General features: G+C 59.5%; 1 protein-coding gene across 4 annotated transcripts in view; it reads right to left on the reverse strand.

Moving 5' to 3' along the window:
• The window catches only part of AP3D1 (adaptor related protein complex 3 subunit delta 1), a 49,942-nt gene that overhangs the window by 13,354 nt on the left and 17,283 nt on the right, over nucleotides 1-19,305 (reverse strand). For all 4 annotated transcript variants that reach the window (XM_055248672.2, XM_055248674.2, XM_055248673.2 and 1 more), the window contains exons 5-21: nucleotides 18,305-18,412; nucleotides 16,681-16,810; nucleotides 15,590-15,729; nucleotides 15,315-15,388; nucleotides 13,800-13,849; nucleotides 9,874-9,923; nucleotides 9,419-9,467; nucleotides 7,797-7,942; nucleotides 7,178-7,326; nucleotides 6,877-7,107; nucleotides 4,997-5,228; nucleotides 3,624-3,769; nucleotides 3,007-3,148; nucleotides 2,611-2,682; nucleotides 1,931-2,006; nucleotides 1,612-1,811; nucleotides 173-246 (exon numbers count right to left, since the gene is read on the reverse strand). In XM_055248672.2, the coding sequence (XP_055104647.2) occupies nucleotides 173-246; nucleotides 1,612-1,811; nucleotides 1,931-2,006; nucleotides 2,611-2,682; nucleotides 3,007-3,148; nucleotides 3,624-3,769; nucleotides 4,997-5,228; nucleotides 6,877-7,107; nucleotides 7,178-7,326; nucleotides 7,797-7,942; nucleotides 9,419-9,467; nucleotides 9,874-9,923; nucleotides 13,800-13,849; nucleotides 15,315-15,388; nucleotides 15,590-15,729; nucleotides 16,681-16,810; nucleotides 18,305-18,412 (2,069 nt within the window). The remainder of the gene's footprint in view (nucleotides 1-172; nucleotides 247-1,611; nucleotides 1,812-1,930; nucleotides 2,007-2,610; nucleotides 2,683-3,006; nucleotides 3,149-3,623; nucleotides 3,770-4,996; nucleotides 5,229-6,876; nucleotides 7,108-7,177; nucleotides 7,327-7,796; nucleotides 7,943-9,418; nucleotides 9,468-9,873; nucleotides 9,924-13,799; nucleotides 13,850-15,314; nucleotides 15,389-15,589; nucleotides 15,730-16,680; nucleotides 16,811-18,304; nucleotides 18,413-19,305) is intronic.

Consider the following 19,305-nt stretch of genomic DNA (forward strand, 5'->3'; position numbering starts at 1 on the left):
GTTGGGAGGGCCAGCCAAGAGCAGCGCAATGAGGACGTGGTCTGGGGAAGGCCTGCCTGCACCCCACCCCAGCCTGCCCACCCTGCAGAGCCCGGCCCCGCCTGGGAGGACGAGAGGAAGGGAAGCAACCACATGTGGCCTCCACCCTCACCCTGAACCCATGTGGACTCACTTATCCAGGTCAATGTCCAGAGCCCTGTAGGGGTCGTTGGGGTCTTTGTCATCCTCGTCGCTGGGCAGAGCGTTCTGACAGGAAGAGAGGAACCCCATCAGTGGAACCCGCCCTTGTGGCCTGGTGGAACCCCATCTACCCCGGACACAGTGGGACTGCCTGAGACAACCACGGCCATGCCCACGTGGGCCACATGCACAGGTGGGCAGTGACGCGGCTCCACCAGAGGCTCCGCTCAGTGTCCAGGCACTAAGAGCAGCTGGGCCCCAGGACGCAGCCAACCTGCATCTGCCTCTGAAGCTGCTGGCCCCGGGGCAGATGCGTGGGGACGTGTGCTCGAGGACAGATAGGCCTCTCCTCCTATGCTCTCTGGGGCAGGGCCTCATCCCGGCCACCAAGGAAGACCATAGGGAGAGGCCACTGTGCATGGCCCCAGGACACACATGTGGAAAGACAGACATCCCCAGGCCGGGCCCCAGGACACACACACGTGGAAAGACAGACGCCCCCAGGCCGGGCCCCAGGACACACACACGTGGAAAGACAGACACCCCCAGGCCGGGCCCCAGGACACACACACACGTGGAAAGACGGATGCCCCCAGGCCAGGCCCCAGGACACACACACGTGCAGAGACAGACGCCCCCAGGCCGGGCCCCAGGACACACACACACGTGCAGAGACAGACGCCCCCAGGCCGGGCCCCAGGACACACACACGTGCAGAGACAGACGCCCCCAGGCCGGGCCCCAGGACACACACACGTGCAGAGACAGACGCCCCCAGGCCGGGCCCCAGGACACACACACGTGCAGACAGACGCCCCCAGGCCAGGCCCCAGGACACACACATGTGCAGACAGACGCCCCCAGGCCGGGCCCCAGGACACACACACGTGCAGAAAGACAGACACCCCCAGACTGGGTCCCAGGACACACACACGTGCAGAGACAGACGCCCCCAAGTCGGGCCCCAGGACACACACACGTGCAGACAGACGCCCCCAGGCCGGGTCCCAGGACACACACACGTGCAGAGACAGACGCCCCCAGGCCGGGCCCCAGGACACACACACATGCAGAGACAGACGCCCCCAGGCCGGGCCCCAGGACACACACACGTGCAGAAAGACAGACACCCTCAGGCCGGGTCCCAGGACACACACACGTGCAGAGACAGACACCCCCAGGCCGGGCCCCAGGACACACACACACGTGCAGACAGACGCCCCCAGGCCGGGTCCCAGGACACACACACGTGCAGAGACAGACGCCCCCAGGCCGGGCCCCAGGACACACACGTGCAGAAAGACAGACACCCCCAGGCCGGGTCCCAGGACACACACATGTGCAGAGACAGACACCCCCAGGCCGGGCCCCAGGACACACACACGTGCAGAAAGACAGACACCCCCCGGCCGGGCCCCCGGCGAGGCTGACCTCAGGCATCTCTTCTGTGATGATGTCCACCTGCTGGGCAGGCGCAATGTCCTCGTCGCTCTCCGTGGGCAGCGAGCTGTGGCGGCGCTTGCCCTTCTTCTCCTTCTCCTTCCTCTTTTTCCTCCTCTTGTCCTTCTCCAGCTTCTGCCGGTGCCGCCGCTCCTCCTCCAGCTTCACGTACTGGTCCGACATGGGCAGCCCTGCGGGCCGGCAGCGGGCAGGCACTCAGCACCGCGCCCCAGGGTCTCACGGGGAGGGCGGCAGGAGCACCCCACAGCCCGTGTGACAAATGCGGTGCTGACACAATGGAGACACTTGCCTGGAACCTTCAACGGGACGGAGAGGTCAATCTGCACCACAGGAATGTGCTCCACGCCCGGGGTGTCCTGGTACCGCTGCAAATACAACATCCAGGCGTTACCGGTGCACTGAGGGGTGACACACGTGCAGGACAAGCCTCGGGGATGCAGGGAGCGTGATGTGGCCCCGTGATGCGGCCCCAACATCCTAAGGAGCCGAGGTCCTGCCAGAGCCCTGGGCCGTGAGGAGCACCGTGAGCGAGCGCATCCCGAGGACCCAACTCTTAAAGACAGTGAGGGCTGGAAAGCTTGTCAGCGAGTGGCCCTGCAGGCCCTATGAGCAGGGAGAAGCAAATCCTCGTCCATTTCTTCTACCTGAATATTCTGTTTTCTCCTCGGATGAGAAAAGTAATGCGGCCTCACGCCCAAAGTGAGGCAGCAGGTTGCCCATGACCGTGGGGTCAGGGCTGGACAGCAGCTGGGCTGCCAGGCACACGGAACAGGGCCCCCTGCCGGGAGGCTTGAAAGAATGGGGCCCACAGGGAGGAGCCCGCCCCTCAAAGGCTCCGCACAGTCACTGTGTGGCCCCAGCTCCATTCCCAGGATCTTCCTGAGGGAACCCAAACTCAGATGGATGCCACAGGGCTCGGGTAGTGAGGGTAGAGGGTGCTGAGGGATAGGCACCGGGGATGGGCCTCACCTTCTGTGGCGACGGTGAGCTCTTGATGTAGAAAGGGTTGTTGGCCTGCTCCTGCTTCCGGGCCTCTCGGCGCTGCGGGACACGGCTTGGCGTGAGCCCGAGAGAAGCGGGCAGGATATCCCTCTGTGGACATCCACCACCAGCCACCCAGCCAGGGAAGGCTGGATCTTTGGCTATTTTCACCACTGAGCTTTTACTAACAGGGAAACCAAGGCCCGCAATTGGGAAGAGCACGTACTGGGGAAAAGGAATCGCTAACCCTCTGCGAAGCAGGGACGCCCATGCCTCCCTGCCAGGGTCAGGACCAGGACCCACGGAGGCCGCTGACCTGCCTCAAAGACTCCCTGGGACAGGAGGGAGGAGGCGAGGGCCCGCCAGGGGCAGCCAGCCGCTCACCCGGGCCAGCTCCTCCTCGTCCGCCTCGGATGGCCGGTGCTTGGGGCGCCGCTGCTCCTCCTCGTGGAAGACAGCCCTGGGCCTCTCGTCCTCTGACTCGCTGTCCGAGAGCGGCTCGTTGATCCAGGCGTCCAGATCCAGGCTGCGCCGGACAGGAGGGTCACACAAGGCAGTGTGTGACCGAGCACGCTCCTGCAGGCGTCCACCCTGAGCAGGCACACCACGTGCCTGGCCATGTGATCCCTCAAACAGTGGTGCCTGCCACCCACACAGGGCCAGCGAGGCAGGTGTCACTGCCCCTTAGAGAGGACGCAGGGACCCAGGAAGGCTGCGGCAGGGTCACAGTGGGGCCCCCACGGCCGGCTCAGGCTGCCTCAGAGCTTTATGGCAAGGCCGGAGCAGGCCCACTTCCCAGGGAGCATCCCCAGGCACAAGCCAGGTCCCAGAACCAGCGAGAGCCCTGGTGAGTCCACGTGAGGGGTACACCTGCCTGAGGCCTCCAATCAGCCCCATACCCTCCTGGCTGTTCAGGGGTACAGGAGACCCCGCTGTGCCTCCAGGCATCAGGGGACCATGTCAGGGCCATGGTTGCAATGCCCCCACCCCCGTATCCTTACCCTTCGGGGACTGGAACCTTCTTCTGGGCCTTGGGGGCCACTGGGTTCAGCTCCCCAGCAAAGAGAGCGCTGACCTCCTCTGCCACAGGCACGTCCTTGGCCTGAAGCTTCTGGATGTGCTTGACCAGCTGCAGGATGCAGGACGCCTGCAGGGGACACAGGAGTCACCGCTGGCACCTGCCTGGAAGGCCACTCAGCCACCCTCAGGGACACGGGGTGACTCTGCCCCTGGCACAGTGACGTGTGGGCCCCCTGGTACAGCCACATAGCCACAGAGAGCCCAGCCTTCATGCCGTCTCCGTCGTCGTCATCCTTGCCAGGAAGCAGCGGAAAGAGACCGGTCCACAAACAGAACAGAGATGGGGGCACAACAGGGAGCTCTGCCCACTGCAGAACTGCCTCCCATCAGGTCTGTGCCCCAACACCAGAAGCACCACCTCCCTCAGCCCCTGCAGGCTCCCCGCCTCTGTGCTGGCTCCAACTCAGACACAGCCAGGCTGGGCAGCTCCAACAGTGACCATGGGCCAAGGATCATGGCCAGCCCCGAGCTAATGCCACCGCGCAGAGAAGCCCGAGGCCACGCCCCATGCAGCCTTGAGGCTGGGTCTCCTCAGCCATCGGACGGGCTGACACCACTCCAGACCTCTCTCGCAGATGGCCAGGTGCGATGGTTCACACCTGTAATCCTTACACTTTGGGAGGCTGAGGAGTGTGGATCACCTGAGGTCAGGATTTTGAGACCAGCCTGGCCAACAAAGTGAAACTCCATCTTTACTAAAAATACAAAAATTAGCCGGGTGTGGTGGCGAGTGCCTACAATCCCAGCTACTAGGGAGGCTGAGGTAGGAGAATCCCTTGAACCCAGTGGGCAGAGGTTGTTGTAAGCTGAGATCGTGTCACTTGACTCCAACCTGGGAAAAAGAGTGAAACTCCATCTCAAAAATACAAAACAAAACAAAAAACAAACAGAAGACCAGAGACCTGGGAAGTGGTGGGCACCGCCTGGCACAGGTGTACAGTCTGCTCAACCTAGAACCCACGTCACCTGCAGGGCACCAGAAAGAGCCACAGCCGGCCCCAGGCTCTCACACCTGCTGTCTCGCCACACATGAAACAACCTCTTCCTATGGAGTAGCACCCCCACATACCCAGCACCCCAGAGACCTGCCCCAGTCCTACTGACGGATCCCCCGTCCTGCTGACCTCCAGGTCCCACTGACTAACCCCAAACCCCAGCTGGCACAAGTGGCAACAAAGGAATCTCAGTGAGTGGCTTCGGAAGAGGAAGCGAGGCCCCGTCGACCTGACCGCCGCTGGACAGAAAGGCACTGAGGGCTCCCTGAGGCTCGGCCCAACATGGAGTGCAGCCTTACCCGCTCCTGCACCTCCAGGTCTGCGCTCTGCACAAACTGGGGCAGCCGGTCCACCATGAGCTGGGTGACGGCCTGGGCGCCCTCTGCCTCCCCGGCCTGCTCCTTCTGCTGCAGGATGGAGGCGTACAGCTTGACCACGTTCTGCACGTACACGGCCTGGATGTGACCTGGCAGCGTGGTGACTTTGGGCCGCAGCATGGCCTCCAGAGTGTGGTGTGGTTCTTGCAGATGCCTGAGGGCAGGAAACACTGTGAGCCCCCAGGATGCCAATCCCGGGGCTCCTCTGCAGCAGGTGAGGACCTAGGAGGCCTGGGCTCGTCACCAACAAGGTGACTCTGGGCCTTTCCCATTCCCTGAGCGGTCTCCACGGGTTGAGACACCAAGTAGAAGAAACCAGAGGCCGTCAACAGCCCATAACACAAACAAGACAGAGATGTGGAGATGACAAAACCAATGAATGGAAGAAAGGTCAGAAGAGGAAAAAGGACAACGGGGTCGACTGTGCAGCCGGCCCTGGGAGGATGAGCAGGACGGGCGGGGAGCAAACGGAACCAGGCGACCCTGATCTGCGGGACAGTGGGGCCTGGGGGTGCGCCTCACTGACATCTGACACAATGCCTTGGGACTTGGATATGTTTCCAGTCCACTTTTTTCCCAATAAGAAAATGATAGAAGTGGCCGGGTGCGGTGGCTCACGCCTATAATCCCAGCACTTTGGGAGGCCAAGGCAGGCAGATCACGAGGTCAGGAGTTGAGACCAGCCTGGCCAACATGGTGAAACCCCATCTCTAATAAGAATACAAAAAAATTTGCCGGGCTTGGGCTTGGTGGCAGGCGCCTGTAATCTCAGCTACTCGCAAGGCTGAAGCAGGAGAATCGCTTGAACCCATGAGGCAGAGGATGCAGTGAGCCAAGATCACACCACTGCACTCCAGCCTGGGCAAAGCTTGGGAGACAGCAAGACTGTCTCGGGGTGAGGGGAAAAAAAGAAAATGACAGAAGTGCTCATCTCCAGGATGCAGGTTGGCTGGGGACCCTTTCGGGATCCCAGAAGTCAGGCGCCTTCCTGAGCTGGGGCAGGCCCAGGGTGAGGAGTGCTCGGTGTGGCAGTGACGGGAAGCAGGTAGCGGCCAGTGGTGCTGACGGGGCCGGGCCCGAGGCAGTGAGGCATAGAGGCAAATCTCATAAATTTCCAAAAGAGCCTGGAAATCCAGACTGCTGTGAGAACCATGAGTCTCAGCAACACATCCCCACCTCCAGGCAGGCCCGGCGACCCAAACCTGCCCAGCGGTAGCTGTGATCTGTCCTCTCGGCCAGAGAGAACCTGACGCTCCTGGAGACGGCAGGGGCAGTGTCGTTAAGACCCATCCCTGTGGCCCACCTGGAACCTGGCACTGAGACCCTTGTGCTCCCAGAGGGGCCTGGCGCAGGCAGGCTAGGGCTGAGTAGGTGCCTCCCTGGGCCACCTAACTGCCACACGGAGCTCCCACCTCACCTACAGCAAGCAGGGCTCAGAGGGGCTGCCACTCGCCCAGCGGGGACTGAGCCTTGCAGATGCCCGGGGCCAGCCCCCGTCTGCAGCCCACCCCATGGATCCTCCCACCTCCCAGTCCTGGTGCCCACGGGATCTACAATATCCTGGGAATGCCACAGATGCCCGAGGGCAGAGAGCAGACACAGTAGCACAGACTCGCCTCTGTAAAGGGGGAATGGGCCAGACCATTGTCAGGGGACAGGTGCTGGAAACCCACGGACCTGTGAGACGGCCGGGGCGGCAGGGTGACAGGAGACAGTGGGAAGGATCTGCCAGGCACGTCCCTGGTCCCTACCCATCGGAAGCTTGGAGAAGCTGCCAGCCCAGAGGCCCAGCGTGCACTCACTCTGAGAACTCCCCACAGATCCAGGCAGCAGCGTAGAGCACCTCACAGATCCCATTCCTCTGGGTGCTGCTGGCCAGCAGATGCGCGCTGTCAAGAAGCGCAGACATCTGGGACACGGCAAACTTGCGGATGGCCTTCACGCGGATGGCCACGTCCAGCATTTGGGCGGCGATGAGGTGGCCGTGCCGCGTGCCCTCCAGCCGGGTCAGCTCCACCAGGATGCTGATGTACCTGGGGGGCAGAGGCGGTCAGTGAGCGGCGCCGCGGAACCCCCGGCCGCGCCCCTGGGAGTGGGACGCACCACTCAAAGTTGGTGATGTACTGGTAGTTGGACTGGCTGCAGATGTCGATGATCTTGGTGAGCAGCTCGTCACGGTAGGTGGTGCCCTCTGCCTTGTCTACATGGGTCATCAGCTTCTTCACGATCTCCATCAGGTTCTTCTTGGACACCTGGGCAAGAGCGTGGGGACAGTGGTGAGAGCGGACCCAGCCTGGGGCCTGCTTGGTGAGACACCCAACACCTGCTCCTGAGACAGAATCCAGGGACACAGTCGGAGCCGGATTCACAGATCGACGCCAGGGAGGCAGCAGGCCCCTGCGATGTGGGCTGGGTTAGAGGCACACGGCCCCCAGCCAGGGAGCAAAAACTGGCCCAGCACAGTCTGTTCTGCGGGCTTGGCCCCGCCCCCTCCACACAGGCCCTCAAAGACAGGTGTGGGCTTGGCCCCGGCCCCCTGTCCACACAGGCCTTGGAAGACAGGCATGGACCGGGGCTGGCGCCCCTCTGCCCTGTCTCACCACACTAGCTGATGGCCGAGTGTGAGAGGACTCCATGCATTCCACGTGGCTCTGCACCTGACACTTAACGTCCCTTAGAGAACTAAGGCCAAGCGGGTGGGCGGCAGACAGAGGGCACGCACCATCCCATAGAGCAGGTCCAGGGCCCGCAGCCGGATGGACTCGTCCTTGTCGTCCAGGCACTGCAGGATGAGGTCCTTGTGGGACTGCACGGACTTGGGGTGGGTCTTCAGGATCTTGGACATGGCCAGCAGCCCCAGGTACTTCACTGCAGAGAGAGGCCAGAGGCGGGTCACTGGGACGGACACAGGCGGCAGGGTGCACGCAGGGCCCAAGGCTCTCCGGGCCAGGTCTCCACCTCGGGAGGCTGCCTGGCCTTGGCAACCTGGGGGTGGACAGAGCAAGTCCCCAGCTGGAGCTCACCACAAGGGATGTCACCCTAGCAGAGCCCCCACCCTGGGAGCCGGGGTGCAGGCTGCCCCCATGCCAGCTGTCTCGGGAAGGCCTCCCCTACCTACTATCGTGTTGTAGGAGCTGCTGTCAGCTCTCCTCTTCCCACCTAGCCAGCGCAGGGAAGAACGCACAGAAGACTTTCCAGCAGCATCAGGCACCCTCAGCCTGAGGCAGGGTCTCACCCGTACCCAGTACTCACTGTTCACCCGACTGGCCCAAACCAGCTCACGGAGAGCTATGGGTGGCTGGGCATGAGGCACAGATGCCACAACCTAAGCCAGGGCCACCCCAGCCACAGGGCACACAGCTGAACCCGTTCACATACTGCCATCCACGGTGGCTTTCAGGCCATGGGGCAGCACTGAGCAGAGACAGATACCGTGAGGTCCACAGAGAAAACGCACAAGTCCCCACCTACCCGCGGGGAATGGGCCCATGACCCCCAGTGGAAGCCTGACACGGCGGGCGGTACTGAGACCCGCGTGTGGGTGTTTTTCCGACACATCTATGCCTATGGCGAAGTTCAGTGTGTAAATTAGGCACAGTAAGAGAATAATAACTAATAATAACTAAGAACAGAACAATCATAAAACACAGTCACGAAAGGCATGTGATCACGGTCTCTCTCGGAATACCCGACTGTGCGGTGCTTGCCTATTTTTGGACTGTGATGGGGGTACCTGAAACCTCAGATAAGGGGGGCCACTCCACTATCTGGGCTGTTGCAGGCGAGTTTGCCAACTCCTGCTCTAAACAAAAAGACCTGGCTTCAAAATGAGCATCCAAACCACCACCCAGGTACAAGGTACCAGGCAGGGGCCGCTAATTCTAATTCCTCAACAGAGCAGCACTGGGGCACCCACATGCAGGCAGGCACCTGGGCAAGGGTGCTGTGTGCTGCTCTATCTCACAACGCAAAGCCTCACGTGCCACCGTAAAAACATGCAGAGGCTGAAATATCCAGAAATCTCGGACCAAGGTGCTCAGTGAGTGGCATCTGTCCAACTGCCAGGATCTCCCCAGTGGGGGCCTTTGCCACGCCCCCTGCATCTCCCCTGGGACTGGGGCTCAGAGGAAGCTGGTGTTTCCCAGCCACCCCACGCAGACAGGTTGGGGTGCAAGGGCGCCACAGGGCACTGGCAGAGGGCCACCTCTGAGGCAGAGTGCCATCCATCAGGGAGACAGCTGGGGTTGCAGATGCCGTGTCCACTTCCCCCTCACACTAGGAGGACCCCTAACTTCACAGAGGTGGGGACACGGAAATGACAGCACTGGGGAGGGGATGACTCACAGTTCTGATCGGAGTCCTCGATCAATATCCTTAATTTCTGAACACAAAGCTGAAAAGAAGAAAAAAACGATGCTGGTTACATCCTCTAAACCAAGGGTGAGTCCCAGGTGCCCTCCAGATTCAACCTCAACCTGGCCTAAGGCCCGGCGTCAGCCCCGCCCAACAATCAAAGCCCAGGAGGGAAACGAGCAGGGCCCACATGGGGCACCGGAGACAAGGGAGGCCCTGCTTCCCACTCCTCAGTGCCCCACGCGTCCACCCCACAGGCACACGATGGGGAGCCCAAGCAGGCTCGGGCCGGTAGTGCACACAGGACGCGGCTGTGCCCTCCCAAGCCCCAAGGATGGTGTGGGGGGACCAGCACCTCAGTCACAGAGTGGGCAAGCTCCCGCCCGTGGAAAGGTGTGGCCTTCGCAGTGTGGGACCCCATGGGCCCTGCCCACTGCGGGACGTACCTGGATGCTGGCGCTGTGGTTGGGCATGCCTGAGGACAGCGAGATGAGCACTGCAACAGACAGTTTGGTCAGCACTGCGGTCAGCACCATGGCCAGTGCCGACACTCGCTCAGGGCCACAGGGCACCAGCACTCCCTCACCGGGAGCAGGGATGGGAGGGAGGGCAGAAATGCCACTGGGTTTGGGACCGCGCAGCCCAACTGTGTTTGCAAAAACCTAGCTCCATTGCAGGCCTGAGGCCAGGAACCTGCAGAGGCCCCCACCCTCACTGACAAGACGGCTCCAGAGCCTCAGCAGTTCCTGCAAACACTGTGGTTTACTCGCAACCCCTGCTTCCCTCTGGAGTCTGGAATCCTGGCAGGGGCCAGGCCTGGAGGCCACAGGACCAGACCCTGTAGGAACCCAGGCGCTGGGTCTCTGGGAGCCTCTGTGCTGACACTTCTCCAATTATCATCACAGCTCACTGCTGGGGGATGACGCACATCCTGCAGGACTCCACTGAAAGAAGGCTCTAAAAGCTGGGCCTGGCCTCCCCAACATTCCCTGAGCCGTTCCCCTTTGCTGACTCTGCTGCATCCTTTGGGCAGGGACAGGCAGGCAGCGAGAAGCCGACCCTCAGAGCCCCGGCTCTAACAGATTTAAAAGAAACACATGAAGCCAGGGGACCGCCAGGCACAGGCAGGGACAGAGACTCGTTTTCCAACAAGCCAGTGGCATGGAATGAAGGCGTACAGGAGACTGTGTGTGCGCGCGTGCGTGTGTGCGTGTGTGTGCGCATGTGTGTGTGTGTGCGCGTGCACGTGTTTTCTTCTTAAGACATGGGTTCTTGGAAGCTAAGCTATGAGGACACAAAAGCATAACCATGATCTAGGCTGGGTGTGGTGGCTCACGCCTGTAATCCCAGCACTTTGGGAGGCTGAGGCGGGCAGATGACCTGAGGTCAGGAGTTCGAGACCAGCCTGACCAACATGGAGAAACCCTGTCTCTACTAAAAATACAAAAATAAGCTGAGAGTGGTGGAGCATGTCTGTAACCCCAGCTACTCGGCAGGTTGAGGCAGGAGAATCGCTTGACCCGGGAGGCGGGGATTGTGAGCCCAGATTGTGCCATTGAACTCCAGCCTGGGCAACAAGAGAGAAACTGCACGATGTCCCCCGCCCCCGCACTCCCCCCAAAAAGAATGATCTAATGGACTCCAGGGACTTGGGGGAGGGTGGGGGGTGAGGGATAAGAGACTGCACTTGGGGTGCAGTGTACACTGCTTGAGTGTTGGTGCACATAAATCTCAGAAATCACCACTAAAGAACTGATCCCTGCAACCAAATACCACCAAATACCACCCAAAAGCTAGTGAAATAATAATTTCTGGATATGAATAACCCTGGACAGAAAGTCTACATATAAATGTAAATACGAATGAAGAAATGTGGCAAAATAAATGCATATTCACACATGCAAGATTTCAGAACTGTCACACCCAATCTTTGTAGGAGTGCTGTTTTTTGTTTTGTTTTGTTTTTTGAGAAGGAGTTTCGCTCTTGTTGCCCAGGCTGGAGTGCAATGGTGCAATCTCGGCTCACTGCAACCTCTGCCTCCCAGGTTCAAGCGATTCTCCTGTTTCAGCCTCCCAGGTAGTTGGGATTACAGGCACCTGACACCACGCCCAGCTAATTATTGTATTTTTTAGGTAGAGATGGAATTTCACCATTATTGGCTAGGCTGGTCTTGAACTCCTGACCTCAGGTGATCCACCTGCCTCAGCCTCCCAAAGTTTGGGGATTACAGGCGTGAGCCACCACGCCCAACCAGGAGTGTTATTTGAATATAAAAGTAGATGGTAATTTTTTTTTTCTTGAAACAGGTATATAGATTATCCAGGTAGGAACAAGTGTATTTTAAAAAGAAATGTAGGCCGGGCACGGTGGCTCACGTCTGTAATCCCAGCACTTTGGGAGGTTAAGACAGGAGGATCAAGAGGTCAGGAGATCGAGATCATCCTGGCTAACAGGGTAAAACCCCGTCTCTACTAAAATACAAAAAAAAAAAAAAATTAGCCAGGCATAGTGGCGGGCACCTGTAGTCCCAGCTACTCGAGAGGCTGAGGCAGAAGAATGGCGTGAACGTGGGAGGCGAAGCTTGCAGTGAGCCAAGATCGCGCCACTGCACTCCAGCCTGGGCGACTGAGCGAGTCTCCAAAAAAGAAAAAAAAAAAAAGAAATGTAGGCCTGGTATGGTGGCTCACGCCCGTATTCCCAGCACTTTGGGAGAACAAGGTGGTCAGGAGTTCGAGACCAGCCCGGTCAACATGTTGAAACTCCATCTCTACTAAAAATACAAAATTAGCCGGGTGTGGTGGTGCGTGCCAGTAATCCAGCTACTCAGGAGGCTGAGGCAGGAGAATCGCTTGAACCTGGGAGGCAGAGGTTGCAGTGAGCCAAGATTGCGCTATTGCACTCCAGTCTGGGCAACAGAGTGAGTCTCCATCTCAAAAAAAAAAAAAAAAAAAAAAAAAAAAAAAAAACAGAAAGAAAAATAAATGTAGATGTGTTAATTATATGAACTGTGTTATTTGACAATCAAGTGGTGTCCCTTAAAAATATGCCATTTTTAATTGTCAACTACACCTAAGTAAAGCTAGAAAAAACCAAAAAACAAAAGAGATGGGGTCCTGGCCGAGTGCAGTAGCTCAGGCCTGTAATTCCATCACTTTGAGAAGTCAGGGCAGGAGGATGGCTTGAACCCAGGAGTTCAAGACCAGCCTGGGCAACATAGTGAGACCCTGTCTCTACCAAAAATTCAAAAAATTACCTGAGTGGGATGGCATGTGCCTGCAGAAGCAAGGGGTCAAGGCTTCAGTGAGCTATGATCGCACCACTGCACACCAGCCTCAAGAGAGACGGGGTCTCACTCTGTCTGCAGCCTGGAACTCTCGGGCTCAAGTGATGCTCTTGCCTTGGCCTCCTGAATAGCTGGGCCCTTACACTGGTGAGAAGCTTCTCCTTTATCAGCCATAAGGAAGTGCACCACCCAATGCCCCGTGAGGCTTTGGCCGACTTGGAGAAGCTTGGCTGAGACCACCGGGCACATTGGGTGTTGGCCCTGGTGCCCTGGCCCAGCTGGAGGCGTGGATTCTGACTCTGCCTTAGAAAATATTTTTGTGGGCCGGGCGTGGTGGCTCACGCCTGTAATACCAGCACTTTGAGGCCAAAGCAGGCGGATCAAGAGGTCAGGAGTTCAAGACCAGCCTGACCAACATAGTGAAACCCCGTCTCTACTAAAAATACAAAAATTAGCCGGGCGTGGTGGCGGGTGCCTGTAGTCCCAGCTACTCGGGAGGCTGAGGCAGGAGAATGGAGTGAACCCGGGAGATGGAGGTTGCAGTGAGCCAAGTCGCACCACTGCACTCCAGCCTGGGCAACAGAGTGAGACTCCGTCTCAAAAAAAAAAAAAAAAAAAAAAAATATTTTTGTGGTAGATACTGCTGCTTAAGCATCCACGGGTGAAACAACATGCTGTCTCAGGAGTGCTGTGAAGTCTCAGAAAAAACACAGTTGAGTGTGAGAGCGGATGGTAGGCCCTCAGCAGCAGGGGCCGGCATCTGTGGAAGCAGGTATGAGGAAGGGCTTTATCTGCAGGTGAATCTTTCACACCCACGGGGACTCTAGAGTGGCTGGGCCACCAAGCAGCTTAAGAAGCAAACACCCAGCACCAACAGCGGTGGGAGACCAGGCAGATGCACGGCCACCTTGACAGCAGAGGCCTGGGATGGCCTCCCAGCCAGCCCCAGGCCCCACCAGCCAGCTTGCCTTCTCAGTTCCAGCAGGGGTGGTGCTCGGGGACACCAGGCCTGGCGCCCTCCTGTCCCCACCCGAGACTCCAGCCTGGCAGTGCCAACCCTTCCAGACGGGGAGAGTGCCGGTTCTCACCTGCAATCACGGTGTTCACACATTCATAGAGGAGAGACATGGCAGACGTGCTAAGGAAAGGAACACAAGGAAGCGGCATGAGGACCGGGGGCCTCGTCAGATGCGGTGACCCGATGCTGGCAGCTCAGCTGGAGATGGCCTTGGCCCCACAGCCCAGGGAGTATGCCCCAGGAGGGAGCCCGTGCCCTGCTCTCCAAGGCCTGTGGTGCTTAGCTGGTCATCATCTCACCTTCCCAGAAAGGGCATGTGAGAAATCCCACTGCAACTGCAGGCCCATGACAGCATCCGGGCAGGGACGGACCACGCAGCCCCGGTGGCCCGTGAGATGGCAATACCGCCTTCCTACTGCATCTTTTCTAGGGCTATTTTGTTTTGTTTTTTCTGAGATGGAGTCTCGCTCTGTTGCCCAGGCTGGAGTGCAATGGTGTGGTCTCGGCTCACTGCAACCTCCGCCTCTCAGGTTCAAGCGGTTCTCCTGCCTCAGCCTCCCGTGAAGCTGGGATTACAAGCATGCACCACCACGCCTGGCTAATTTTTGTATTTTTTAGGTAGAGATGGGGTTTCACCATGGTTGGCTAGACTGGTCTTGAACTGCTGACCTCAAGTGATCTACTTGCCTTGGCCTCCCAAAGTGTTGGGATTACAGGTGTGAGCCACCGCGCCCAGCCCTTTTCGGTGTTTCAATGTGTTCAGACACACAGATACTAGCCATGGAGCCGCAGCTGCTTACAGCTTTACAGTCGCCTGCAGGGCAGGGCTGCAGCCAGGAGAATGGCCATGCGACGTAGCCTAGGAGTGTGGTGAGCTTCACCAGTGAAGCGTGTGTGCGCACATGCTACGCTGCTCACATGGTGAAATGTCCTAAATGACACCCTTCTGTGAATGTGTCCTTGTTGCTGACACACGACTGCATCTGAAAGTCACGGCGAAGACGCCTCTGCCTGCGGCCCGCTCCACCCCTCCCCTTCTCTGCAGTGGGGGCCAGGGAGGAGTCCTGGCTCCTCCTCAGCACTTGGTCTGAGGAACTGAAGTGTCCCCTTCTAGCAACCAAAGGCAGCCTGGCCTGAAACGGCTCCTAACATAGGATCCCATCCCACAACCTTGCAGTGCGGAGACCTACGAAGAAAATCCAAACTCCCCAAATGTCTCTAGCAGCACGGAGAAGAGTCTAGTGGCCGGGAACGCCACCACAGGCTTCCACTCTAGGACGGAGAGTCTGCTGAACGTATGAGACTTCCATCTTTCAGCGGCTTCACGCCCAGCTCCCGCTGTACCCCACTGGGGCCAGGCTGCCAGCCGCTCCAGCACTGGACCCCATGGAGCCAGCCCACCCCACAACCCTGACACTGCACCCAGTGGAGCCGGCCCTCCCCCGCCGCTCCAGCACTGGATCCCATGGAGCTGGCCAACCCCACAGCTCCGACAATGGACCCTGTGGAGCTGGCCCTCCCCGGCCACTCCAACACCGCGCCCCGTGGAGCCTGCCTGCCCCCGCCGCGCATGGCCTGCACTCACCTGTGGATGAGGTTGGTGAGGGGCTCGATCAGCTTCTTGCCCAGCCGCGGCTCCAAAGGAGTAAGAGCACCAAACTGCAGGGACAGCAGGGCCTCGGTCACCCGGAGGGAATGCCCCACACGGGGTGAGGGACAGCAGGGCCTTGGTCACCCCCAGGGAATGCCCCACGCAGGGTGAGGGACAGCAGGGCTCAGTCACCCGCAGGGAATGCCCCACACAGGGTGAGGGAATGCCCCACGCAAGGTGAGGAGGCTCCATTCCCAGGCAGCACTTGCCAGCTTGATGATCTTGATGAGGACCCAGTTGTTGGTGGAGGACGTCATCAGCTTGAAGAAGAGCGGGGCCAGGGACAGGTAGTTCTTAGGGTTGCGTCTGGCCAACTCGCAGATGACATTGACGGCAGCCGACTGAACCCCTGGGGAACAAGGGGTCTTCATCAGCATGTCTGTCCTTCCCCTTAGAAAACCATCCTACTGTCTTCCTGGCCCGCGAGGAAGTTCTGGGGGCCTGCAGCAACTCCCACTGAACATGGCCCTGGCTCTCCCACCTCCTCCTGGTGACAGGGACAGCAGCCACAGACCTGATCCTCCAGGGACCAGGCCACAGCAGCCAGCTCCTGGCACTGAGAAAGCATTGCTCGGCACTGGTGCCAGGAACAAGTGCGCACAAGCATCACCAAGCTCAGGACGGCCTGACAGCGGCCCTCTGAGTGGGGGTTTCAGCATGAGGGCTCCAGAACAGCTGTCCAGCCACTGGGGCTCAGGGAGCCTTCCTGCTGCGTCCGTGCCCAGCACTCCAGGGAGAAGCTTGCCCATCGGGTCCCGTGCTTAGGGCTGGGGTCTCCCCTCCTGCCCACAGGGCCTTGGGATTCCTGTGGGCTGGCTTTGGGGTCCACCGACCCACGCCTGCCACACGCTAGAGGCTTCACACACGCAGCCCAGGGAAACTCAGTAAAACTGAATCTGAAGCCATGTCCCGCAGTCACCACACCACAAATACACAACAGCCACATGAGGTGGAGGCAGCTCCTGCGCGGGACATATGGTCTAGACCGTCCCCTGCCCTGTGGAAGGCGCCCCCTGGTGGCACTGGTCCTAAGAGGGGCTGGCAGGGATGGGGACACCTCTGCTCAGGGACACACCAGGCTCACCGCCAGCTGCCACACTGGATCTTACTGCCCCCACCACCAGCACCTCCCTCCTGGCTGCCCCAGTGAGGGGAGGCCCAGCCACCTCCAGCAAGCACGTTCCTGGACCGAGCCCTCCAACATTCCCCACAGCATCCCCCAAAACACGCCACCACATCTTCCCAGGGCACCGGCTGAGCCCCCACCCTCAACTCTGAGGCTTAACTCAAATCCACAAACCGGGGTCGGGGTCCTCCAGCTTCTCCTTCAGCCGGGGAAAGGCAGGGCGCAGCGACTCAGGGTACTTCAGGAACACCTTGTACATGATCAGCACGGCCTTCTTCCTGATGTAGGGCTTCGTGTGTGACATCTGCGGAGCAGCGGGCTTCAGCCTGCGCGGGCTTTCCGCGCCTCATCCCTGCTCTCACCCCTCCCCGCCGCCTCCTCCACAGGGAGACACCCTGCAGCCTGAGGCTGTGGCTGCACACCAGCCCCAGGGGCCACAGAGCAGCATCTTGGATGGCATGGAAGCCAGCCTCGCTGTGCCCCTGACTCAGGCCTGCCCTCCAGATCGAGCCCTCCTCCTTTGTGGCCTTCCTGCCCCAGGGTCCTGGGTCCCACAGTGGGAGGAAGAAGGTTGGAAAGTCATGCAGGGAACCCGGGTGTGCTGGGAACACAGCCTACAGCCCAGCTCCCCACGGCTGTGCCCTGCAGCTGCTCAAACTCCCCAGTGGGAGCCCTCCCATCTATCAGGCCCAGGGCGTCGCCTCGAACTGCCTGGTCCTGACAGAGCCACTCCATGATGGGGCACTGACATCCACTCTCTCGTGGGCTCCCCACTGCTTTACTCTAGAGGAGCCAGCACTCTGTGGAGGCCAGCAGTCAGTGTTTTCAGCTTCGTGGGCCAGACGGCCTGTCATGACCACACGGCTGTGCCCTTCACAGCCAAGGCCACCAGAGACAACACGACACGTGGAAAGAAGGTGCAGCCAGCTGGATTTGGCCGTGTGCCGCAGCCTGCTGATCCCTGATGTAGAAGCTCAGCAGGCTGTGCTGACAATCTCCAAGACCATCAGCCACGATCTAGACACCTCCAGGCACACAGGCAGCCACGCGGGGACAGCGCCCATCAGTCACAATCTAGACACCTCTGGGCGGACAGGCAGCCACGCGGGGACAGCGCCCATCAGTCACGATTTAAGACACCTCCGGGCAGACGCAGCCACGTGGGGACAGTGCCCATCGGTCACGATCTAGACACCTCTGGGCGGACAGGCAGCCACGCGGGGACGGTGCTTCCCAGGGAGGAAACCATAATCCCTTCACACTGTTAATCTGGCTGCTGTTTTTTAAATGAAAAGGAACAAAGGTCCCCCCCCTCATGAACTGGAGGTTACGCCAGGCACAAAACAGATGTTTCTGGGGCCAAAATTTCCAGGGGCTTCCCAGGTTTTAGACTGTCACAGCCGGGGTAGTGTAGCCTTTGACAACCAGAGTGGCAGGGAGGAGTCAAGCTGTGGTCAGGGATGGAGGAAAGAGAACCACACAGAAGCCCAGTGGCAGCTCAGACAGGAGCCACTGTCAGACCTTGGGGCAAACATCCCCCACCAGGCCTGGCCCGTCAGGGAGACCCTGTTCCTCCTCTTGGCAAGATGATTTCAAACATAAATTCAAGACACGCAGGAATCAAAGCAGCCCAAGAGCCACTCCACCAGCTGACAGTGATTTGGTTCCCATCTCAGGCAGGCCACGCACCAGGGACCCCGGCCGGTTTCCGCATAGCCAAGCTTCCCAGGCATGCCACTTTGATCGAGTTTTTCCCAGAGCAGACATGCAGGGGTGGTGGGCAGGCTTACAAACTCACCAGTGTCATGATGTCATTTGCCAGGTCTCTGGCAAGGTCTGGGGTGACGAAGCAGGACAGACCCGTCAGTGCAACGCCTGTGTCGTACTGGCTGGGGCTGCTCAAGTCCTGGAAAGCGAGAGAAAGGGGTCGTGGCCAGGATGCCCTGGGTGGCACATCTGACGCCTGGGTCGCCGGGAGCAGCAGGAGCGAAATTCTCCCAGGACGCCCCAGGACTTGGCATATCCTCTTGGTGTGCAGCTGTGCCTTAGCACCCCTGCTGCTGAGGGGTCTGGAGCTGAACTCGGACAAGGAGGAACAATTTACAGCCCATGGGAGACTGTCACCAAGAGAGGAGCCAGGATGGGCGCGGCTGGGGACACTGAGGTCTGAGGCACAGACTGGAGTGCTCTGTGTGTGGCAATCAGCTGAGTTTCTTGGCTCCTCCTGGGTGGGCAGGGCTGGGAACAGTGAGGTCTGAGGCACAGGCTGAAACGCTCTGTGGGTGGGAATCAACCGAGTTTCTTGGCTCCTCCTGGATGGGCAGGGCTGGGGACAGGGAGGTCTAAGCCACAAACTGAAGCACTCCATGTGAGAATCAACCGAGTTTTCTGGCACCTCCTGGGACACAGGCGCTTGTCACAAGCCACTGCAAGTGTGGGGAAGGGCCACCCCGGGTGCAAGAGCAGAGCATTTCAGGCCTGAAACCAGGGCTGCCCTCACCTCTCACTGGCAGCTCCCAGCTTGCAGAAACAGTGGTGCTGGGCCTGGCACAGAACGGGCAGGAAAGCCCCACAGGATGGGGTCCTCAGAGACGCTGCTTCCATATGGGGTCCCTTTCCCCAACAACTGAGGGGAAGGGCTCAGGAACAGTGCCCTTGGGCCCCTCTCAAAGTTCAGATGGCAGCTGCCCACGCCCTCCCCTGGACTCTGCCCCAGCTCTTCACTCCCGCAGCTCTCACTAAAATACAGCATCTGCCCCAGCTCCTGTCTCAGCACTTGGGGAAATAAATCCTCTCTTG

The sequence above is a fragment of the Symphalangus syndactylus genome, chromosome 17 (genome assembly GCF_028878055.3).
Source record: "Symphalangus syndactylus isolate Jambi chromosome 17, NHGRI_mSymSyn1-v2.1_pri, whole genome shotgun sequence".
Lineage (NCBI taxonomy): Eukaryota > Metazoa > Chordata > Mammalia > Primates > Hylobatidae > Symphalangus > Symphalangus syndactylus.